This window comes from Artemia franciscana, chromosome 9, assembly GCF_032884065.1.
Source record: "Artemia franciscana chromosome 9, ASM3288406v1, whole genome shotgun sequence".
NCBI lineage: Eukaryota > Metazoa > Arthropoda > Branchiopoda > Anostraca > Artemiidae > Artemia > Artemia franciscana.
This window is the reverse complement of record NC_088871.1, coordinates 1,776,799-1,797,639: the sequence shown is the minus strand read 5'-3', so window position 1 is coordinate 1,797,639 and position 20,841 is coordinate 1,776,799. Positions and strand designations below refer to the sequence as shown.

Here is a 20,841-nt window from a genome sequence, read left to right as displayed (position 1 = left end):
AAAATTTTTTTTCCAGACTTGTTTTTTTGTTGTTTTTGTCTGTGTGTGTGTGTGTGTCAAGTGACTCGAAAATGCGAATTCAGCACATCTGGTCTTGTTATAGAAATTATTCAGAAATAAATCTTATCATGCTTTACTGTTTTATTTTATTTACTATTTGTTTTGTTTTACGCAAAGTTCAAGTAATTACCACTTTTTAGTTACCAGCTGGCGACAACACGGTGGCAGGACCACCGGTGATCCCACTATGGCAGGACCACTCTCCATACCAGCCATTCGCTTGTCCTTCATATGCTTTTCAAAAATTCCTCCTCCACTTAAAAACACCGAGGACACATCATTTATTCGACTTCATTTAGGGAACGCTTGTCAAGCATGGCACTAAACACTTACTGAAGTACAAACAGAATAAATAGAGACAAAGGTTTGGGCTTAAGGCTCTTACTGGTCTTTGTATTTTTGGTGTTTTTCCTCCTCCCTTCCCAAAATTGACCGTAAATCCTTGAAGAAAACTCCTGGTTTTACCTGTGCTGTCTACCATGAAGAGTCTAGAAAATCCTTTATACCCTCATTTGTCCAGTGGTATTATACCAGCAGGTAGCGGAATAAAACTTGTTATCCCTCTTCTTTTTCCCTTTCCCCCCTCCCTTAGTGTTACAGGCAGTTAACTTTTTTTGTTATATTATTTCAACTGAATAAGACTGACTGAATAAATACTGTCAGTATGACAGTATTTTATATAGCGATTTATTTTTAATCTTTATATTTATTGACAAGAAAGCACACTCGGTTATTTGAGCAGTCGTTTTGAAATATATCATTCCAAAATTCCATTTTTTCATTCATTCATTTCAGTCCATTCGTTCAAAACTTAATGCCATCGTTTCCTTTCAGGTCCACGCAAAACATGAGGAAAAATCAGAAAACCGCACAGTATTCAGGGAGTATAACCGCGAATTTTTACTCCCCAAAGGAACCAATCCAGAACTCATCAAATCGTCTCTGTCCCGAGATGGCGTTCTCACCGTAGAAGCTCCTATGCCTGCCTTACCTGCCGGTGAAAAACTAATCCCTATCGGGCATCAGTAGAAAATGTAAATGTGTCAGTGAGCTGCGTTTAAAACAATTTTATATTTTAGTAAAAGTATTGGTCAAGAAAAGAGTGATCCGTACCTGGGATTCATTTTCAGATTCATTGTTTAAAACATAATTGATGGTAAAGATTAGGCGCGTAGTCAGACATACTTTTTGAAAAAAAGGGGAGATGACTAAACTCATTGAGGATACTTTCGTTCGGACTTCTTTATGAGCGTGTCACTTTTAATTCGTTTTTAACTAGAGTGAGTCTTTGTTCAGTTTTTGCAAACAGCCAAAATGAATAATTGGGGGAGGGGGAGATGCCCTGGGCACCATGTGGCTGAGGAGCAATGTGGCCAAAATTAAAAGCCGATTACTATAGTTATTTGCTAGTTCAGACAAATTTTTTCGCATGGAGAGTTTAATTTTTTGTGGGTGCCACGAACCTTAGGAACTGCCATGGGGAATATAATGCTTATAAGCTTTAATTCTGGTTCTAGCAGTGGTGTTAAATTTCTGTGGAGTATTTCTGAGCAGAGCCGTTCCTAGGGCTAGTGGTGCCCGGAGGAAAATCAACTACAACGCCACCTCCCGACTCAATTATAAATTAAAAAAGCCGAACCAAGACGAAAACTTTAGTCAAGGTGTGTAATCCACCAGCCCCGGTGCCCCCCAAGCTGCAGTTTCCAGAGCAGCTGACCTGGTCCCCCCCTTGAACGGCTCTGCTTCTGAGATGGCTTATGAATCTGTCCATAGTTATGTCTACAAACAAAATTGAAAAAAAATCTTAAATTTAGACTGGCACTGTCGCTATTTTAGTCCAGGTTTTGCCCCTTTCACTATTTTCGGCAATAAAATACAATAATGACGTTAAAATTCAACTTTCACGAATTTGGTTGATTAGGTAAGTCTTAATCACTGCAAAACAGTTATATATTCATTTTTTTGTGACTGCTATTTAAGTGTTTTATTTTAGTATTACTTCTTGTGTAGTAAGTACTAGAACAATAAAATTTTTCAAAATTTTGCTTTGTCTTCATTGGGTTGCTAAAGCTTATGTGGAATTTAACCTCCCGGGCTTACAATCTTCTCCGTTTTTCCAAACCTGCATTACATCCCTTTTACCGATCAGAGCGAATTTACAATAAAAGATCTTTCAAGATCTTTTCGATATGTATTGACTTCCGGATATTCGTTGCATTTTTGGATACATGAACTAGTCCATAGATGAGATAGTGCATTCATATGGGCCACGTTGTCATTTCGATCTTCCGAAGTCAAAACAAGAACGAATTTTTTTTTCTTGGAAAAGGTGGAAAACTTGAATTCAAAAGTTGAAAAAAAGGAAGAAGAAAAAAAAATTAAAACTTAAAAACAGTTTTCATCTTGGGACTGCTTCAGAATTTGAAAAGAATATACAGAAAAATGGCAACATTTATCCAACAGGGCACGTTTTACACAAACTTTCGAGTCATGAATTTTTTAGATTAAATCCCATTTTGAGTTGCTCAAAAACTTCAATATTTTTATTGCTAGACTGTGGAAATTCTTTCGATCGATAACTAGGCTCGTCGTATTTCATCTAATTTGCTTACTAGTAAATGATATGACTAGTTTCCTTCCTTCAGCAATTCTATGAAAAACCCAGCTTATTATTTACGCTTGCACATTCTTCAAACGCTACATATGTGTACCACTTTTTTTGCAAATGCGCTTAACAATTTACAAATAATTTATCAGAAACACGTTTTATTTCGCCATGATCAAACGCATTCTTTTCAGACCTGACAAATTAAACGTAATTAAATGGCAAAAAGATATATGATAGTATTTTAATAACGTTATACATTGAATAAAAGGATTCATATTCAGACAGTATTTTTCAGTATTGACTTAATGTATAAAAAAAGGGAATAGAATAAAAGGGTCTAGATCCTTTATTCTCAAATTGGGACGCAGACCCCACCGGTGGAGCATGGTAATATTTTGGGGGGTCATTGGTAGAACGTGCACCATTCAGACGACTATACTTCAGAAGCCTGAATTCTGAATTTTTTTTTATGTGAATGAAGTCACACCGAAACACATTTAAAAGGGAAAAAGATTTATGATAGCATTCAGACAGTATTTTTCAGTATTGACTCAGTGTAAAAAAAAGAAAAGAAAAAAGAATAGAAGGGTCCAGATCCGTGATTCTCAAATTGGGACGCAGACCCCACAGGTGGAGCATGGCAATATTTTGGTGGGTCATTGCACCCTTCGGATGACTATACTTAAGAAGCCTGAATTTTGAAAAAAAAATACGTGAATGAAGTCACATATAAACGGATTTAAGTGGCAAAAAAGATACATGATAGTATTGTAATAAAGTTAAACATTGAATACAAGGATTTGTATCCAGACACTATTTTTCAGTATTGACTCAGTGTATAAAAAAAAGAAAGATAATAACAGGGCCCAGATCCGTGATTCTCAAATTGGGACGCAGACCCCACCGAGGGAGTATGGCAATATTTTGGGTTAGTCATGGGTAGGACGTGCACCCTTCGGATGACTATGCGCTATAAGCTTCAATTTTGAAAAAAAAAAATTGTGAATGGCGTCACACTGAACCGCAGTTAAATGGCAAAAAAAATATATATTATAATATTGCAATGACGTTACACATTGATTAAAAGGATTTGTATTCAGACAGTTTTTTTTCATTAGTATAAATCATGGCCGAAGGACGACCGAAAAAAGACTAAGTTAATGACATTTTAAGCTTCCTTCAGGTGTTTACACGTAAAATTTTGAATTACAGAATTAAAATCACAAGGGGGGATCAGGATCTTTGAAATGTCTTGGTGGGGCATGGCGAAAAATCGTTTGGGAGCCACTGGTCCAGATGAACACGCTGGTGAAACACACACCTGGCGGTAAAACCATTCCATGTCTGAACTTTTCGTAAGTACTACCGCTGCCAAAAGAAGTAGCTGGTCAATGTACTAAGACCTTCTAAAAAGTTGACTGATTCTTCTGCAACAATATATGTCCCAAATCAACAAGAAAAATATAATAAAAACATGAAACTTTCGATTGTTTCAAAATTTCTGTGTATTGCGGCAATACTAAAATTTTCGTCAGTGTTGCCATGTTGAATCGTGAAAATAAATAAGCAAAGCTAATTAGTTAAATTGACATCGTTTTTCGTCCCTAAAAATTCAAGCATTTACAACCTGTTGATCACCTAAGAAACTACACCTTTTTAAGCTGTAAGAAACATGAAAATTTTCAACGACACGTTTTGCCCTAGATATAAACCACAAATGACAACATAATTTTATGATTATAAAGTTTATTGATACAAGAGCAATGATGAAACTTGAAAACGTCTTAATAGAGTCAATTTAACAATTGATTAGCTACAACAAAAAGGGCATGCAATTTCTAAATATCCTACACAAAAGTCAGACATAACGCTAATAAGTATATCATAAGCGCTAGCTTCAAGTCATATCTGAAATTTTCCACATGTCATGTCATGTGTGACATTTCCACTTGTCACAAGCCAAAAAACGTCTAATAACGTTCTCTCAAAGGGAAGAACCAATGCATGTTCAACCAAACTTCAATCCTCCTCACTTACATTACCCTGCTCATACTCCTTCTGAAAACTTTTTAGAAAACGATCTTAGAAATTATCTTGGAAGTGTGGAAATGTCACACATGACACATGACTACACAAAAGTATATCATAAGCGCTAGCTTCAAGTCATATCTGAAATTTTCCACATGTCATGTCATGTGTGACATCATGTTCAATGAAACTTCAATCCTCCTCACTTACATTACCCTGCTCATACTCCTTTTGAAAACTTTTTAGAAAACGATTTTAGAAATTATCTTGGAAGTGTGGAAATGTCACATACGACCAGGGGCGATGTATTCGAACCAGCTACATTAACAAGAGTAAATATAAAATTATGTATTATCCAAAAACTGTAATTGGCAAAACAGTGGGACTATTAGGATTCGACTCGATAAAAACTAGGCAGGCATCAAAACTTCATATAATATTAAGACCGAGCGCACATTCAAGGAACTTAATAGCTAGACTAAATGATAAAAAGATCTCAGCTTATAACCTATGTATCTTCTAAAGGGCGCCCTTCGAAACCACCGAAGCATCGCAGGGAAGAAAAAGAGATCGCACAGTCCAAATTTTAAAAAACAATAGTATGAGGTCAAGGATATTTCTCTTGAAAGAAAACATAAAAGAGGTTGAGCTCTGAAGTCCCTTGCTTAAAAAAACAAAACAAAAAAGCCATTATTTGTTACTTTCTTAAAATCAGCTTTTAAGCGATATTTTAATAAGACCTATACCACATCCATCCTCGTCTAACCTATATTTTCGAAAAAACAGACCTTTTTTTCAATTCAACGGTTTAAACGAGCCTGAGAACCACATAGCTAAGGTGAGTATGAGCCCCATTATCAGTATATTGAATATCATCAAATAAATGCCTTTTCATTTCAGTCCCTCAGACCTGAAAATGCTTAGCTAAAGCCTGTTACTCCAAATACAATTAAAACTGCAAAGAAGCAAAAATGGTGAAAAGAGACAAAGAGAATTCATGACTTTCCGCTTTTGTTTTCTTCAGTTTCTTTCTAGCGTTGTCCGCACATAGTATTAGAAATGTTTCCAAAATAGAATATGCTTCACGGGAATTCTATGAACTTGATAATGAAACAGTAAAAAAGGAGCCCTCAAAGAAAAAATTGACAATGACTTAAAAAAAAAACATTACTTTCAAAAAAGCAAAAAATTCTAAAAATAATATTTTTTCTAAGGAAATAGGCCGCAATGTCTAAAAAAAAGGGGGGTGTACCAAAATTCTAAAATATTTAATTCGAACGAGTAACATTGTTCTGTCAATATGATGGTTCCATATACGAATGCTAGGTAAATATTTAAACCAAAATAAATTATAGCCTAAAAAATACCGTCCTCACAGCAGTTATAAACCTTCTTTTTTCACATTAAATAGAATGCCAACACGAGTAACTGTTAAGTCGCTGGAAAACACCTAAATTATTTTAGAAACCTCTCTGACCGAGTTAATAGGAGGATTGGTGTGCTGTGTCGCGTATGGGCTGTGTCGAATAGATTTGACATAGCCCAAGTCCTTTTCAAAAACGGGTAAAAAACTACAAAGACAACAGTGAACAAACAATATAATAAAACACTGGATTTGAATCAGTAAGGACTAGCCACCTTTCCAAAGGCAGAAGTATACTTCTAAATCGTCACTTAACACTGGTTATTTTCTCTGGCGAACGTCGGCATCTTTGTTATTTGCGGAATTTTTGCTGCAATAGAAAAGAGAGAAATCAATTCCATTGGTTCAAACAGGTGTATTTTTATGCAAAGCATTCACGTCCAAATGACAAGCAATTTCCAGCTCATGTACTGTTGTCTGCCAAAAATATTCAGAGACAGAGTGCGTGGAAGAGATAAGATGGGAGAAGGAAGACTGGACTTACCTCGGGCATTCAAACCCTACTCAGAAAGAAAGGTGGAGTGAGATAAGAATAACTGAACTTGTCCTGGATCAGGGAAACCACGGCCACCAAAGAACAAAAAAATCGTAAAGTTTGTTCCTATAATTGGAAAAATATTTGGCAAAAGAGATACTAATTTGAAATGAAACTACACCCTTCGATAGTCACCTGAAAGAGAGGAGGGCGGGAGGGAGGAGAAGAGATAGAGAGAAAAGGAAAGAGAAAGAAAAGGGGAAGGAGGGGGTAATGTAATTTATGGTGCTTCAGTAAGTACACTCATGTCTCTTGAAAAGACGACCAGCAGATTTAGCAAAACTGTTGATGCATCCTTTTAAGTAACCCGTTATTTAAAATCCATAAAACATAAATGGATAAATAAACAAAAATAGAAATTATAAGAAAACTGAAATATGTCATTAAACTAAAAATAAACTTTGTGCCAGGAAATGAAAAATTATTCTGCAATTTATAATAAATACTTTTTTATTTTTAAATAGTATTATTTTTTAATAGTATACACATCTAAGATCCACCCAAGCGCTTTGATGATAGAATCTGAAATTTAAAGAGCAAAATTAATCTTTCTGCCAAGGGTGAGCATATTAAGGCCTGAAGGCCAACTTTTGCTCATTACAGCACATTCTGCGGCCAGTTGACAAAAAAAGGCACAAAAAGAAGGATCTTGTAAAGAAGAAGTAGGTTATAAGCCTTCTGTTTTCATACTAAACAGAGTACCAACAGGAGCAACTCTTAAGTTGCTCACTCCCAGCATGCTCACTCTATGACACAACAAAATGATATCATTTTTATACATTTCTGAAAAGGGGTTATGCCAGCTTTGCCTCTCACTCAGACTATCTGTCTTGGTTTTTTCTCCCATTAGCCATGGCTCTCAACTTTTTCATCAGAGTCCACCATGTTGCCTTTAAAACAAAAAACTAAATCAACTTGGTGGACTATGATGAAAAAGTTAGGAGCCATGGCTAACTGAAAAAAAAAATGCCAAGACACATAGTCTGAGTGAGAGGCAAAGCTGGCATAAATCCGTTCAAAATGAAGGGAGGGGAAAATTATTCTCTCTTTTTTTCTTTTTTTAATGCCAAAAAGGGCATTTCTCAATAGTTAGGGGCCAAAAGCCGCCCCCACCCCTACACCAACTGACATATAATTCGATTCACGACATGGATTGGCTAACAAGCTGATAGTAACCAATCATTTGACTCTCAGATATTTTCTTAATTGATCAGCAGAGTTTTGCGAGAGAAAATTAATAAAAATTAAATTTTTAAAACTTGATATCAATTTCTCTAGACTTACACCTTGAGTCATTCTTTCAATTGCAATCGTTCAGAAGAGGTGTGCCAAAGAAACAACATAGAGGAGAGGAACACAAAACATTTGCTAGTTTATTTTCTCATATCTCAAAGGCTTCTTAGTTCCAGACCTGATAATTTTGCACACAGATCTGGCCTTGAATAAGCGATAACAAAATTCTATCGGCATTTAATCTATAATTCTTAACATGAACCTCTGCCACCATAAAAAAATTATAGAATCACACATTCAAGATTATTAATGTAAGAAGTAATGTTTCAGGTTTTTTTTTTTTCAGAAAAAAAAAAAACCTTTTTAAGATAGATTATAAGAATAATCTATCTTATATCTATAGAATAATAATCTTATAAGATTATTATAATATTCTATCTTATAATCTATATATATAAAAATAAGTTGTCTGTGTGTGTGTGTGTCGAGTGACGTCATGTTTGTGTGTCGACTGACGTCATGTTTGTCGACTGAAAAATAAAGGAGAAAAACAAAACTAAAAAAAATTAAAATAAAAATAAAAAAACTAAAAAGGTAAAAACTACAAAAAAAACTAAAAAGAAAAAAAACTAAAAAAAGTAAAAACCAAAAAAAAACTAAAAAGAAAAAAAGGGGAAAAACACAAAAATTTATTTCATCATATACCAATTCAAAAACGAATGTATATACGGACCGGGACACCGGGACACAAATGACGACCGGGACACAGGGAATATAAATGACGACCGGGGCACAACTACAACGGGGACGCCGGGGGCACAGGGGGATATATAAATGACGACGGGGACACAGGGAATGTTCGATTAGCAATCACCATCAACAAAGCTCAAGGGCAATCATTAGAATCATGAGGTATAACTAAAAAAAAAACTAAAAAAAAAGGTAAAAAACTAAAAACTAAAAAAAAAGACCAATTCAAAAACGAATGTATATACAGACCGGGACACAAATGACGACCGGGACACAAGGAATATAAATGACGACCGGGACACTCAAAGAGAAATTACAGACTGGGACACCGGGACACCAATGACGACCGGGACACAGGGAATATAAATGACGACCGGGACACAACTACAACGGGGACGCCGGGGGGCACAGGGGGATATATAAATGACGACGGCGACACAGGGAATGGTCGATTAGCAATCACCATCAACAAAGCTCAAGGGCAATCATTAGAATCACAGGGACACAACTACAATGGCGCGTAACTAATATGGCGCGTAACGACTTTCGCGCGCGCGGGGGGGTTTGGGGGGCGCGAAGCGCCCCCACCAACTAGGTGTTGGGGTGGCGTGAACCACCACCGCAACAGCTAGTAATCTATAATAATAATAATAATTTAACTTATAAGAATAATAATTTATATCTATAAAGATATAAGATATAAAGATATACATTATAAAGCCTAATGCGAGCCTTGGATCTGTGCCGAAACGAGAAAACGAGGAAAATAACACCCATTAAAAAGAGATTTTTAGCACCGGGCTTTTTTTTAACGCTGCCCGAGAAAGACCCTCATTTATTTTATTGTCTTTTTTATTATGTTACCCTGCTGGCTTTTGTCTGTAGTTTTTCATTTTTATTTTTTCATTCTGCACTGGGGACGGTTGATGGGAGATCCCAATTCAAATATATGCATTGTGCTCTCTTTTTTACTGGCTATGATATTTTTCGTTTTTTTTATTCATTACGTTTTCACATTTTGTGAAGCTTAGCCCGTGTGATCTTAAAAATTATTTATGGACTTAGTCACAAGTTTAGAATGAAGCTAGATTTATGGCCAGCTTGAATTTTGTTTGGCACTCAATAATTTTTTTTGTCTTCTTTTGTCGATACTTATTAATTTCAGTTATACCAGAAAGCCACAATCAATGACCACTCAAGAAGTAACTTTTTACCGAAATTTTTTCTTTATTGGTTAAAAAATTAACAAAATAATGTTTAAACCGTTTATGTTGGGCCGCACTTTAGTAATTACTTGAAACTGATAATAGAGGAGAGAACAACTTCAGCATCAAGCATTACCGAGTAAAAACAAAGTTAACTACAAAAATCTAAACAAACAGTCTTAGTTTTTGTTTAGTTTTAGATTAAATAATATATATATATATATATATATATATATATATATATATATATAATATATATATATATATATATATATATATATATATATATATATATATATATATATATATATATATATATATATATATATATATATATATATATATATATATATATATATATATATATATATATATATATATATAAGAATGTTGCATTAACATTAATTTTTAACGTGAAAACTGGATGTTATCTACGGTCAAACTGAATTTTCCCCGGCACTTAGTAATTTTTTGTCGCACTAGGAGCATATAATACATATTAACTTTGGTTATACCAGAAATCCGCGCTTCTTAAATTAATCAATGACCACTAGTTGACGCGGAAGTAACTTTTTGCCTAAATAGATGCTTTATTTCTCAAAAAGGAACAAAAAAAAAATAAAGAGATGAATAAATGAATAAATAATAAAAAAAAAGATAAACATCCTCCAGAGCCATTGCTGGCGCATGATGTTAAAGCGACTTTTCAGTTGCTAAAAAAATAACCGAAATTATAATCATACCCATTTATGGTGGGCTGTACTATCCAGTTTTAGGAAAGACTATCCAGAAAGTATTTAAAACTGATAATAGAGGGCACAAAACATCAACATCAAGCGCTACCGAGCAGAAGTTAATCAGACAGTCTTAGTTAAATCATACATTAAACAATATTATGCAACGTTATTTACAATTAATATGAAGCTGGATGTTATCTAGACCCAAACTGAATTTTCTTTAGGACTAAGTAATTTTCTGTCGTTACAGTAGCATCTGATGGTCACTAATTAATTTTGAATATACCCGCAGTGTTTCCACTTCTATTGATTTTTCAGTAGACCTACCGAATTCCAATTTATCTCCCGTTAAAAAAGAAAGATCCCGAAAACCACCGAGGCTTTACAGATTATTTGAAAAGAAAAGTGGAAACACTGTACACAAGGAAGCCGCGCTTCTTACATAAATCAATGATAACTAAATGGCTTGGAAGTTACTCTTTCTCTACATGGACTCTTTATTCGTCAATGAATTAGTAAAAGAATGTTTATAACCATTAAGGTGGATTCCACTTTAGTAAGGACTAGCCAAATACTGTTGGCAACTCAAAAATAGAGCAAAAAAAAAAAAAAAAATTAAGCACTAACGGGCAAACATAAATAACAGACTAAATAATTAGTCAAATAATTTTTTATGTTTACAATTTTTAATAAACATTACAAAAAAATGAAACATAATTCTTTTTAGATTTTAAATATTTACATTTTCTTTTCACCTAAAAGACTATATAATTAGTATTATTTTCCTCCCTTTCCCTTTGCTTTTGATTCGGTCGAAGATACAATAGGCACTTTTGCCAACGGGACGTAGCAGGTCTTCATGTATGTATTTTTAATAACAAACCTATGAATCACATACTAACCAAGACTTGACTGATATATATTTAATAAAAGATGTTGAAAAGCAAAAGAATCTGCCTACGTGAAAGGATTTCAGGGTGAATCCGACTAAACTTAGAATTATAATTGATATTCAAGTTCAACCTTGTACCAGAAGTTTTTCTCCTGTTCAGCTCATGTTAAAGAGCCAAAGCTTTCTGTTTTATCATTTTCACGCTGTGGTAATGAGGACAAAAGAAGATTTTTTAACACTACAAAAAACCAATATAAATTAAGTTTAAAGCTATTAGTAGTTGACACTTTATCTGACGCCATTTCCAGCTATATATATATATATATATATATATATATATATATATATATATATATATATATATATATATATATATATATATATATATATATATATATATATATATATATATATATATATATATATATATATATATATATATATATATATATATATATATATATATATATATATATATATATATATATATATATATATATATATATATATATATATATATATATATATATATATATATATATATATATATATATATATATATATATATATATATATATATATATATATACATATATCCCACTTTCTAGAGCTACAATGAGAGAAAGGTTGAGATGGTTAGGACATTTTGCGGATGAATCATGACAGACAGACAAAGACAGTCCTTTTCGGCCATCCATCTAGGACCAAACGAAAAAGTGGTCGTCCCCGAATGGGATGAAGAGAGGTCTTAAAGAAGAACTAAGGAAATGGGAATTTCTCGAGAGGGTTTAAATACGGTAAGTTCTGTGGATGAAGGTCGACAGATTGCCAAAGATTGTCCCTTTCGGCCAACTGTCTAGGGCTAAACGGAAACCAGGTCGTCCGCGGTTGGGGTAAGAGGAAGTCATAAAGGATGATTTAAGTGAAACGGGAACTTCCTGGGAGAGTGCAAAGAGGGAGTCTTTGAATAGATTGAGATGGAGGAGGAGCGTGCGTAGCTGTGTTGGCCTCATGTGGCCTGGTGCTGCGGTGAGTTATTAGTAGTAGTTTAAATACGGAGCCTTTGAATAGAATGAGATTGCGGAAGAGCAAGCACAGTTTTATTGGCCACAAACAGCTTGGTGCTACTCATAGCTTAGATACCAATACAGTTATAAAAACTCTTATCTTGCTCATGAGAAGCTTTTGGTACAGAGCTCTGAACTTGGCGCCTCCTCCAAGCCCGCACTCCGACGCGTAAATCGTACTACAACACCATAGGCGGGAAAGCAATTTTGTTTTGTTGCATATGTGGTCAGTCCAGTCCAATTCACGACTTCAGTCCAGTTCAGTTCACGACTCCAATTGCAGTCAGTCCAATATACGACTTCAGTCCAATTGCTCCGACCTTTAGATTCAGACTGCTAGTTTCCTGTCTCCAGCCGCTAGCATCGCTACCGCGCACTTTGTCCCAAAAATAAATCGAGTTTTCATAACTGTATTGGTATCTAAGCTGTGGTGCTGCTGTGAGTTATTAGTAGTGGTATCGGTAGTAGATTAAAATGAGTATCGGTAGACTAAATGAGTAGTAGTGGTATCGGTAGTAGACTAAAATGAGTATCGGTAGACTAAATGAGTAGTAGTGGTATCGGTAGTAGACTAAAATGAGTATCGGTAGACTAAATGAGTAGTAGTGGTATCGGTAGTAGACTAAAATGAGTACCGTGCATCACCAGCCACAGACAAAGTAGCAATCTAGACAAGTACTATATAAGAGGTGGTTTTAAGATAAGAGGGGGGATGGGCACGATTTTGACACCGAAATTCGATTCTATTAAATGTGACATTAAACGACATACTCCTGTGTCATTGAACACTATAGTCAAACAAACGTTTAGTCAGTCAAATTATTAATTAAATTATTAATTATTAGTCAGTCAGACATATGATTGATATATGACTGATACATGACCGGTTTTGATATATCAAAACCAAAGCTGTTTAAAAAGATGATTCAACAACTTTAATCAATTAAAGATTTAGGTTACTTTTAAAATATTTCTTCAAAGTTTGTATGGATTGAAGCGCAACAGAATTCTGACACAGAATTAAGTTCGAACGAAAACTGACGAGAAATCGACCCGACATCCTTAGAAATAATTAGGAATGATTTTAAAAATAGCTGGGTACTTATTCCAGGCTCTTCTAAAATAAAAAAAAAAAACAACTTTCGCATTTCAAAGTTCAATGACAAAACATAAGTAAAGACCTTGTACTGTTTTAATGCCTGTGGCGCTGGTGTTGAAGGTGTTTTTATTTTAAGTTACATTTTATTCTTGGCTGTAGCAGTTTTTCTTCTCCTGTACTATAATTAATTTTTTGAAGCATTTGTAATCTATTCAGACAATGAATCTATAAATTTAAGTGATTCCATGAGTCTTTTTGACGAGAGCAGAATAAACCTTGTGCAGCCATTCTACCTTTATGTTTAAATGGCTTATAACCAATACCTATGATAGGATAACCATAATATCAATCATTTTCTTTCTGCTGACGGGAAATCTCAATTCATCTATATTGTTAAACTAAGCAGCAAACCTTTATGATTATCAGAAGTAAAGCTAAGCCTTGGTAAAGAGCCATGTACCTTCAGTGTACTACTTATTTCTTTCTTTACCCAGTCATTTCGTATGAAAGGAGTGGTTGCAGGAATTTGGTAGGGGACTCATTCTATTGCAAACTAAAAGCTATAGTAAGAAACGTAACTTGAGGGCAGCTGGCCCCCTCCCTTACCCTTTTTGCGTATATTAACCTTCATGTTTACATATTACATAGCTCATAGCCGATATCTAAGACTGAATACCCATAAAGTCAATCAGCTTCATTACGGAAAATCTAAATCAGCTCGAATATCTCAGCGTAATTTCCCTGACAATTATAGTCTCGTAACAAGACGACCTTTGGGAAAAATACGTGAAATAGTATATTCAACTTTAATGCGAAGTTCAGAAGAATAGGAGTTTGAAATACTTCTTTAGGTTTCGTCACTTTTTCCAGTTAAATTTTTTTCAAGATACTTATATGGTTTTAAGACGCACTCTATACAATTTTTTTTCCTCTGAAAAACTTCCAATTTAACTCCTTTAGGGCTTTTGTCAAAATCCTATGCGTCTGAGCATTGAATCAGTAACAATTTTATTTTTTTTATTTTAATTAATTACTATAAAAATATACAGCAACAAAAATATAACCAGCTGCAAGAAAGCCCTGGAGGGCTTGTATGGCAGCCAAATTAAACAAAAAATACTAAACAATAAATCAACCTACCTTAAATAACCTTTCAACTATAAAATGAACTATAACCACCAATAAATTACCCCTTTCGATTATTTCTATCTAAATAAGAATTTAAAAGCAATAATAAAAACAATTCCAGCTTACCCTTTGCCTTGGTCGTCATCTTCTTCTTCTCTATTCTTTGATCTATTCTTTTCATAAAGAAAAATAATTGTAACCAAGATGATCACTTCAACAACAATACCAAGGAAGGGATACAATGCGGCCCATTTATCTAGAAATTTGTAGATTTTGAGGTACAACAAAGGAAAGCATTCATAGTAAAAACCAAAACTGTTTTTTTAGAAGGTTTTTTGCCTTTTTTTTTCATCATATGTTAATTTTGCCGATTAGAAAATATTTGGAACCAGGAGAATTAAAACTTTAAGAAAACGATCTAAATGAAGACATGGAAAAATTAATCCATAGGATGCAGATTCGAAGGCCATTTTTCAGTCAATTTCACTTTGGAATTCTATTTCAACTAATCTAGCTCTTTATTCTACTTTTAAAACCATTTTCAGTAATCTTCCTAACCTTTAAACTCTTCGTATTTTCTTTTTGCTTTTCTTCCTTTTTCATTGTCTAATGCTAAATTGGTCGTCTGTTTTCTCTACTTTCTCTATCCTTGATTATCATTAATATTATACAGCGTTTATATAAACGATTTTTTTTACTCTATTCTAACGTATATTTTCCTTTTTTTGTATGTATCGCATGATCTAGCGCATTGTTTATGGTATTTTCCGTGTTTTAAAATTGTATTGCGCGGCCCATAATAAGCCAAGCTTCATGGGCCAAATAACCGTTTCACATTAATAATAGCATTTTTGGTACAAGTAAAAATAGTGATTGACTGAACCATTTCAAGTTTGAGATAAGTTACTAACCTCACTACAGAGCTTAGTATCGACTCCTCAATACACATGATTTCGCGGATTTAGGGCTGAGAACCAAAGACTGTAAATCCCTCAAATGCTTGGTTTGACAGTGACCTTTAGTTTAATTCGCATGAGTCTAAAAATTCTTCTTCAACCAAAAAGATCTCGTACGCCAACGACTATCTTAAGAGAAATTAACTATTCTTCATTCGACTTCCACTTGAATGCGCTTCCTGTTTGGCATTAAATAAAAAATAAAAAAAAAAGAAGTTTTTTTAACTGAAAGTAAGGAGCGACATTAAAACTTAAGACGAACAGAAATTACGTCGTATATAAAAGGGGTTGCTTCCTCATCAACGCCCCGCTCTTTAAGCTAAAGCTTGACTCTTTCTCTCAACTCTACTTTTTAAAACAAGTAAAAAACTTTAGCGTAAAGAGCGGGGCGTTGATGAGGAAGAAGCCCCTTTCGTATACGAAGTAATTTCTGTTCGTTTTAAGTTTTAATGTCGCTCCTTACTTTCAGTTAAAAAAACTTGTTTTTTTTATTTAATTTCTGGACGTTTTTGAATCAATGCATGTTTTGATTTTGGCTCTCCGCAGAGGAATAATTAAAACAAAATTTGCATATTTACTTTTTGGCCGTCGTAATTCTACTGGTCGTCGTCTCGTTTGAAGTTTTCTTTTTTAGAGCTTTATCTCTCTTGATTGTTTATTGTCATGTCTGGCCAATTCGGCTTAAGAACTTTCATTTTTTTTTTTAAATAATGCTAGAAAATCTTGCGCTCCCTTCATGGAAATTTTCTTCCCCCATAAAAAATTCCTCGATGGAAAGTTCCCCAACATATCCCCCTCTTCTCAACCCCTCCCCCCAACCAAAAAATCCCCCTGAAAACGTCTGTGCACTTTCCAATACCCATTACTATATGTAAGCACTGGTCAAAGTTCGTAGCTTGTAGCCCCTCCCACGGGGACTGTGGGGGAGTAAGTCGTCCCCAAAGACATAGTTATAAGGTTTTTCGACTACGCTGAATAAAATGGCTATCTCAGAATTTTAATCCGTTGACTTTGAGAAAATAATTAGCGTGGGAGGGGGCCTAGGTGCTCTTCAATTTTTTGGTCACTTTAAAAGGGCACTAGAACTTTTCATTTCCGTTATAATGAGCCCTCTCGCAACATTCTAGGACCAATGAGTCGATACGATCACCCCTGGGGAAAAAAAAACATAAAAACAAAACAAAACAAACAAACAAACAAATAAACACGCATCCGTGATCTGCCTTCTGGCAAAAAATACAAAATTCCAGATTTTTGTAGATAGGAGCTTGAAACTTCTACAATAGGGACCTCTCATACGCTGAATCTGATGGTGTGATTTCCGTTAAGATTCTATGACTTTTAGGGAGTGTTTCGCCCTATTTTCTAAAATAAGGCAAATTTTCTCAGGCTCGTAACTTTTTATGGACAAGACTAAACTTGATGAAATTTATATATTTATAATCCACATTAAAATACGATTCTTTTGATGTAGCTATTGGTATCTAAATTCCATTTTTTAGAGTTTTGATTACTATTGAGCCGGGTCGCTCCTTACTACAGTTCGTTACTACTGTTTGATGATCCAAAGCCCCAGACATCAAAAATTGAGAATATTCAAAAAAAGGGTGCTAAAAAATATTCGTCGCTCTTCATTTATTTATAAATAGTATAGTTTAGATCAGTTTTGCCTGACTTACATGAAAACAAGAAGACATTACCATGGACCCCAGACTGAGATCCGATACCCCAGTCTTCTTCTCTGCCAAGACAGAATTTCAGTGGACTTACTTCAACAGAATTAAACTTTGGCACTAGAAACATATCTCAACTTTGTATTTTATACGTTATTTTTACCATAAACCATCATTTTATATGTCACTAATGAGACATTATTTTAAGCTTTAAAATGCCATTGCTGCCGAAATGTTTCACCATGTTGCCAAGTGTCTGCCAAGACAGAATGCCAGTAGACTTACTTGAACAGAATAAAACTTCAACAACAGAAACATAACCCAATTTTGTATTTTAAACGTTATTTTTACCATAAACCGTCACTTTATGTGTTATTTATGAAGCACTATTTTAAACTTTAAACTGCAAATGTTGCCGAAATGTTCCACAATGTTACCAAAATTTCACTTTTGACACAGAAACATATCAAAATTTCTTTGTGCAGTATTTTAAGCATCACTTACACCATAAACTGTCATCTTACGCGTCCTTAATGACGCATATTTTATGCGTCAAACCGTGATTTACGTATCTGTTACCGTGAATGTTCTAAATACCGTTTTTCTCCTTGGATTTACTTAGCGTTGCCAGTCAACTTTTTCAGCTTAATTCTAGGTTTGATGATGACAGGTTAGGTTAGATTTGGTTAGCTTAGGTTTTTGACCCATTTCTGATATTTATAACCAAATTTAACCAAACCTAAACTAGCATAATCTAACCTAGCCTAACTTTTACCATCATAGCTTGCATAACACAGAAAAAGCTGACTCGCAAAGCTAATTGAATCCAATCAGAGAAAAAGGAATTAAGACATTCACTGGTGAATGTCGACATGAGCCTGATTTCAGATATTCACGTTACCATATCATTTCCAACGTGTCAGCGAAATATTATTTCGGCAACAGAAAGGTGCAGTACTTCCTCTGTGCAGTAAACTTAAATATGCAGTAAACTGTGCAGTAAATTCTGTGTACTTAAATTCTCATTCCAACTATCAATTTTACTGCTTGATGTTTTCCATCCGTCTTACTGCGTTAACCGTAAAATAGTACTTGCTGATTTGGATTTTTGTTGTTACAAGTTTTGTAGCACATCACATTATTTGTTTCATTAATATATTCATGCTAGCTTAAAAGAAGAACTCCTTTAAAAAGAAAGTTTAAAAAATCTAAAGGACTAAACATTTATTTTTACACTTATATATTTTATTACTATGCTTTTGAATATTTTGATATTATTATTTATTATATTTTTGTTTAATATTTCAAGGGGTGTGAATAGAGGAAGAGTCCTGTTAAATTTATTGGTAATTAATGGCGGTTCGAGATTGAAATTTGAGAAGACGGGATGCCACGCCTCCTTAGAAAATACGTATTACCTAAGGGCCCAAACGTGCATCAATGCACAAGGAATCGTGTTAAGCCTTTTTGTATATTTTCGTTTCTAAAATTAAAACCCAAATATAACTGAACTGAATAAAGCTACTGCAGTGAATACATATATTCTCCATTTAGAAATAGTTTTTAATCTTAGCCGATAAAAGTACATTGTCCGAAACATGCAAAAATGTAAGCCTGAAAACGAGTTTCTTTTTTTATTATTCAAAATTTCTAGCCTTAATTAGTGGTTATCTATTTAGCGGGAATCTAAGCCTTAATTAGTGGTTCTAAAATAGTGTATCTGACATTTGCATTTATATCAAGCAAAAATTAAGGTACATGGAAATAAAAATAATTGTACACTGTACATGTACATGGAAATAATTTTGCTCAGGATCCAAACAAAAGAAAAAAAAACTACCAAAGACTATAAAATTCTTTCAAAGACTATAAAGTCTTTCTACCAAAGACTAGAAAACAAACTATAAAAAAGTGGTTCAACCAGTCCTCGACCTTGGGGCCAGATTACAGGAATTTTCCTTTTCAAAAGCATTTTCCATTTGTATAGAAGAAATGCATGCCAATCGTAATATATTATATTAATTGTAATATAATTATATTGTAATATATTGTAATATATTATATTATTGTAATATATTATATTAAGTTATCTTTAACGTCGTCGAATTCAAATTTTTTTCCTTTTCCGTTGCCTACAGTTCTTCAAATTAAACGTAAATAACATCTGCGTTACATTTAAACACAGTTTTATAGTCCAAAAACTACCAAATATGAAAACTACACCCAAAACTAACAAAAACTACCTTCTATACAATTAAAACAGACTAGTTTTGAAATGAAGTTCAATATCTTATAGGCAGTAAAAAAAAAAGGAAATTTTTTTTTTTTAGATAACACACAACAATAATTACAGAAAATAGAAAAAATGGAAACATGAAATCTACCTCACTTACCTTTGACGCGAACAAGAACAGTGCTATTAGCAGACAATCCATTAGACTCGGCAATGCAACTGTAAACACCGCCATCTTCTTCTCTCAAACTTGGAATCTTCAACACAGCGTTTGGCAAACCACTCTCATCATCAGTAAATGAGTAGAAGGTCGTGTTAAATAAATCCATAGGAGACTCATCTACACACATAAAAAAAGAAAAGTTAAATTAATTAATTTATGACAACAAAACCTTTACAAACGCTTGTATAAACATATAAACAAATAGACACCCTGAAAAAGAAGATTGTTGTCCTAAGAGATGAGAGGGATAATAGTAACACTGCAAGAAGATGTGCTAATCTGTGACAAGTTGAAGAGGCATAAACTTGATTACAGTGTCCACTAAAATACCAGACACAACAATTTTACAACGCTTAAGAGCAGCGCTAGAGCTCTTAAGAGCGCTAAAGCACTAGCATACCTCGCGAAGAGCAGCACGTTATTTATGTCTAATTATTTAAGTATATTAAATTACAGGCATACTTATGAAAGTTCAAAATTACAACAAGCTTTTGTAACCTAATCATAATATTGACTCTTACTGAGTATAAGGGTTTGCATACTGTCTGATATTGTATTTCTAGTTATTTTTATATTTGATTATCATTTTTGTGGTCTTTAATACATGCAAAGTGACCAATTGCACAATCTATTAGCTAAGGTATGTATACAGAAGGATGCTAGGTGATTGAGCTTTTTATTTTCTTATATTTTGCTATAAAATCCAACTATTTTTGTTACTTGAACATCTAATTTGTTGACTTTGAAAAGGCGCTGGATTCAATTAATCAATATACGTCGTGGAAGATTTTGAATTACAGAGTAGATTTCTTCGCTTATTTGCTTATATTTGAGTTGGAAGGTGGGTACTGTAAACAATTTTTCTCCTAGCACCAGCAGCCCTAGGAACGGCTTTCTTTGGAGCCGAGTGTGATTTAACCGTTGAGTTTAAACACGATCAAATGATTGAATTAAACAGTCATGTGAGGTAAGGGTACTCTACCAGGCGCAG

General features: G+C 34.0%; 2 protein-coding genes across 6 annotated transcripts in view; one reads left to right on the top strand and one right to left on the bottom strand.

Moving 5' to 3' along the window:
* The window catches only part of LOC136030872 (alpha-crystallin B chain-like), a 49,332-nt gene extending 47,227 nt beyond the window's left edge, over positions 1-2,105 (top strand). For both annotated transcript variants that reach the window (XM_065709938.1, XM_065709939.1), the window contains one exon: positions 895-2,105. In XM_065709938.1, the coding sequence (XP_065566010.1) occupies positions 895-1,089 (195 nt within the window). In that variant the 3' untranslated portion in view covers positions 1,090-2,105. The remainder of the gene's footprint in view (positions 1-894) is intronic.
* Positions 2,106-4,397: 2,292 nt separating this feature from the next.
* LOC136030871 (basigin-like) overlaps positions 4,398-20,841 on the bottom strand; it is a 66,620-nt gene continuing 50,176 nt past the window's right edge. For all 4 annotated transcript variants that reach the window (XM_065709933.1, XM_065709936.1, XM_065709935.1 and 1 more), the window contains 3 exons: positions 19,788-19,969; positions 14,892-15,021; positions 4,398-6,429 (listed from right to left, as the gene is read on the bottom strand). In XM_065709933.1, coding sequence (XP_065566005.1) covers positions 6,381-6,429; positions 14,892-15,021; positions 19,788-19,969 — 361 coding nt within the window. In that variant the 3' untranslated portion in view covers positions 4,398-6,380. The remainder of the gene's footprint in view (positions 6,430-14,891; positions 15,022-19,787; positions 19,970-20,841) is intronic.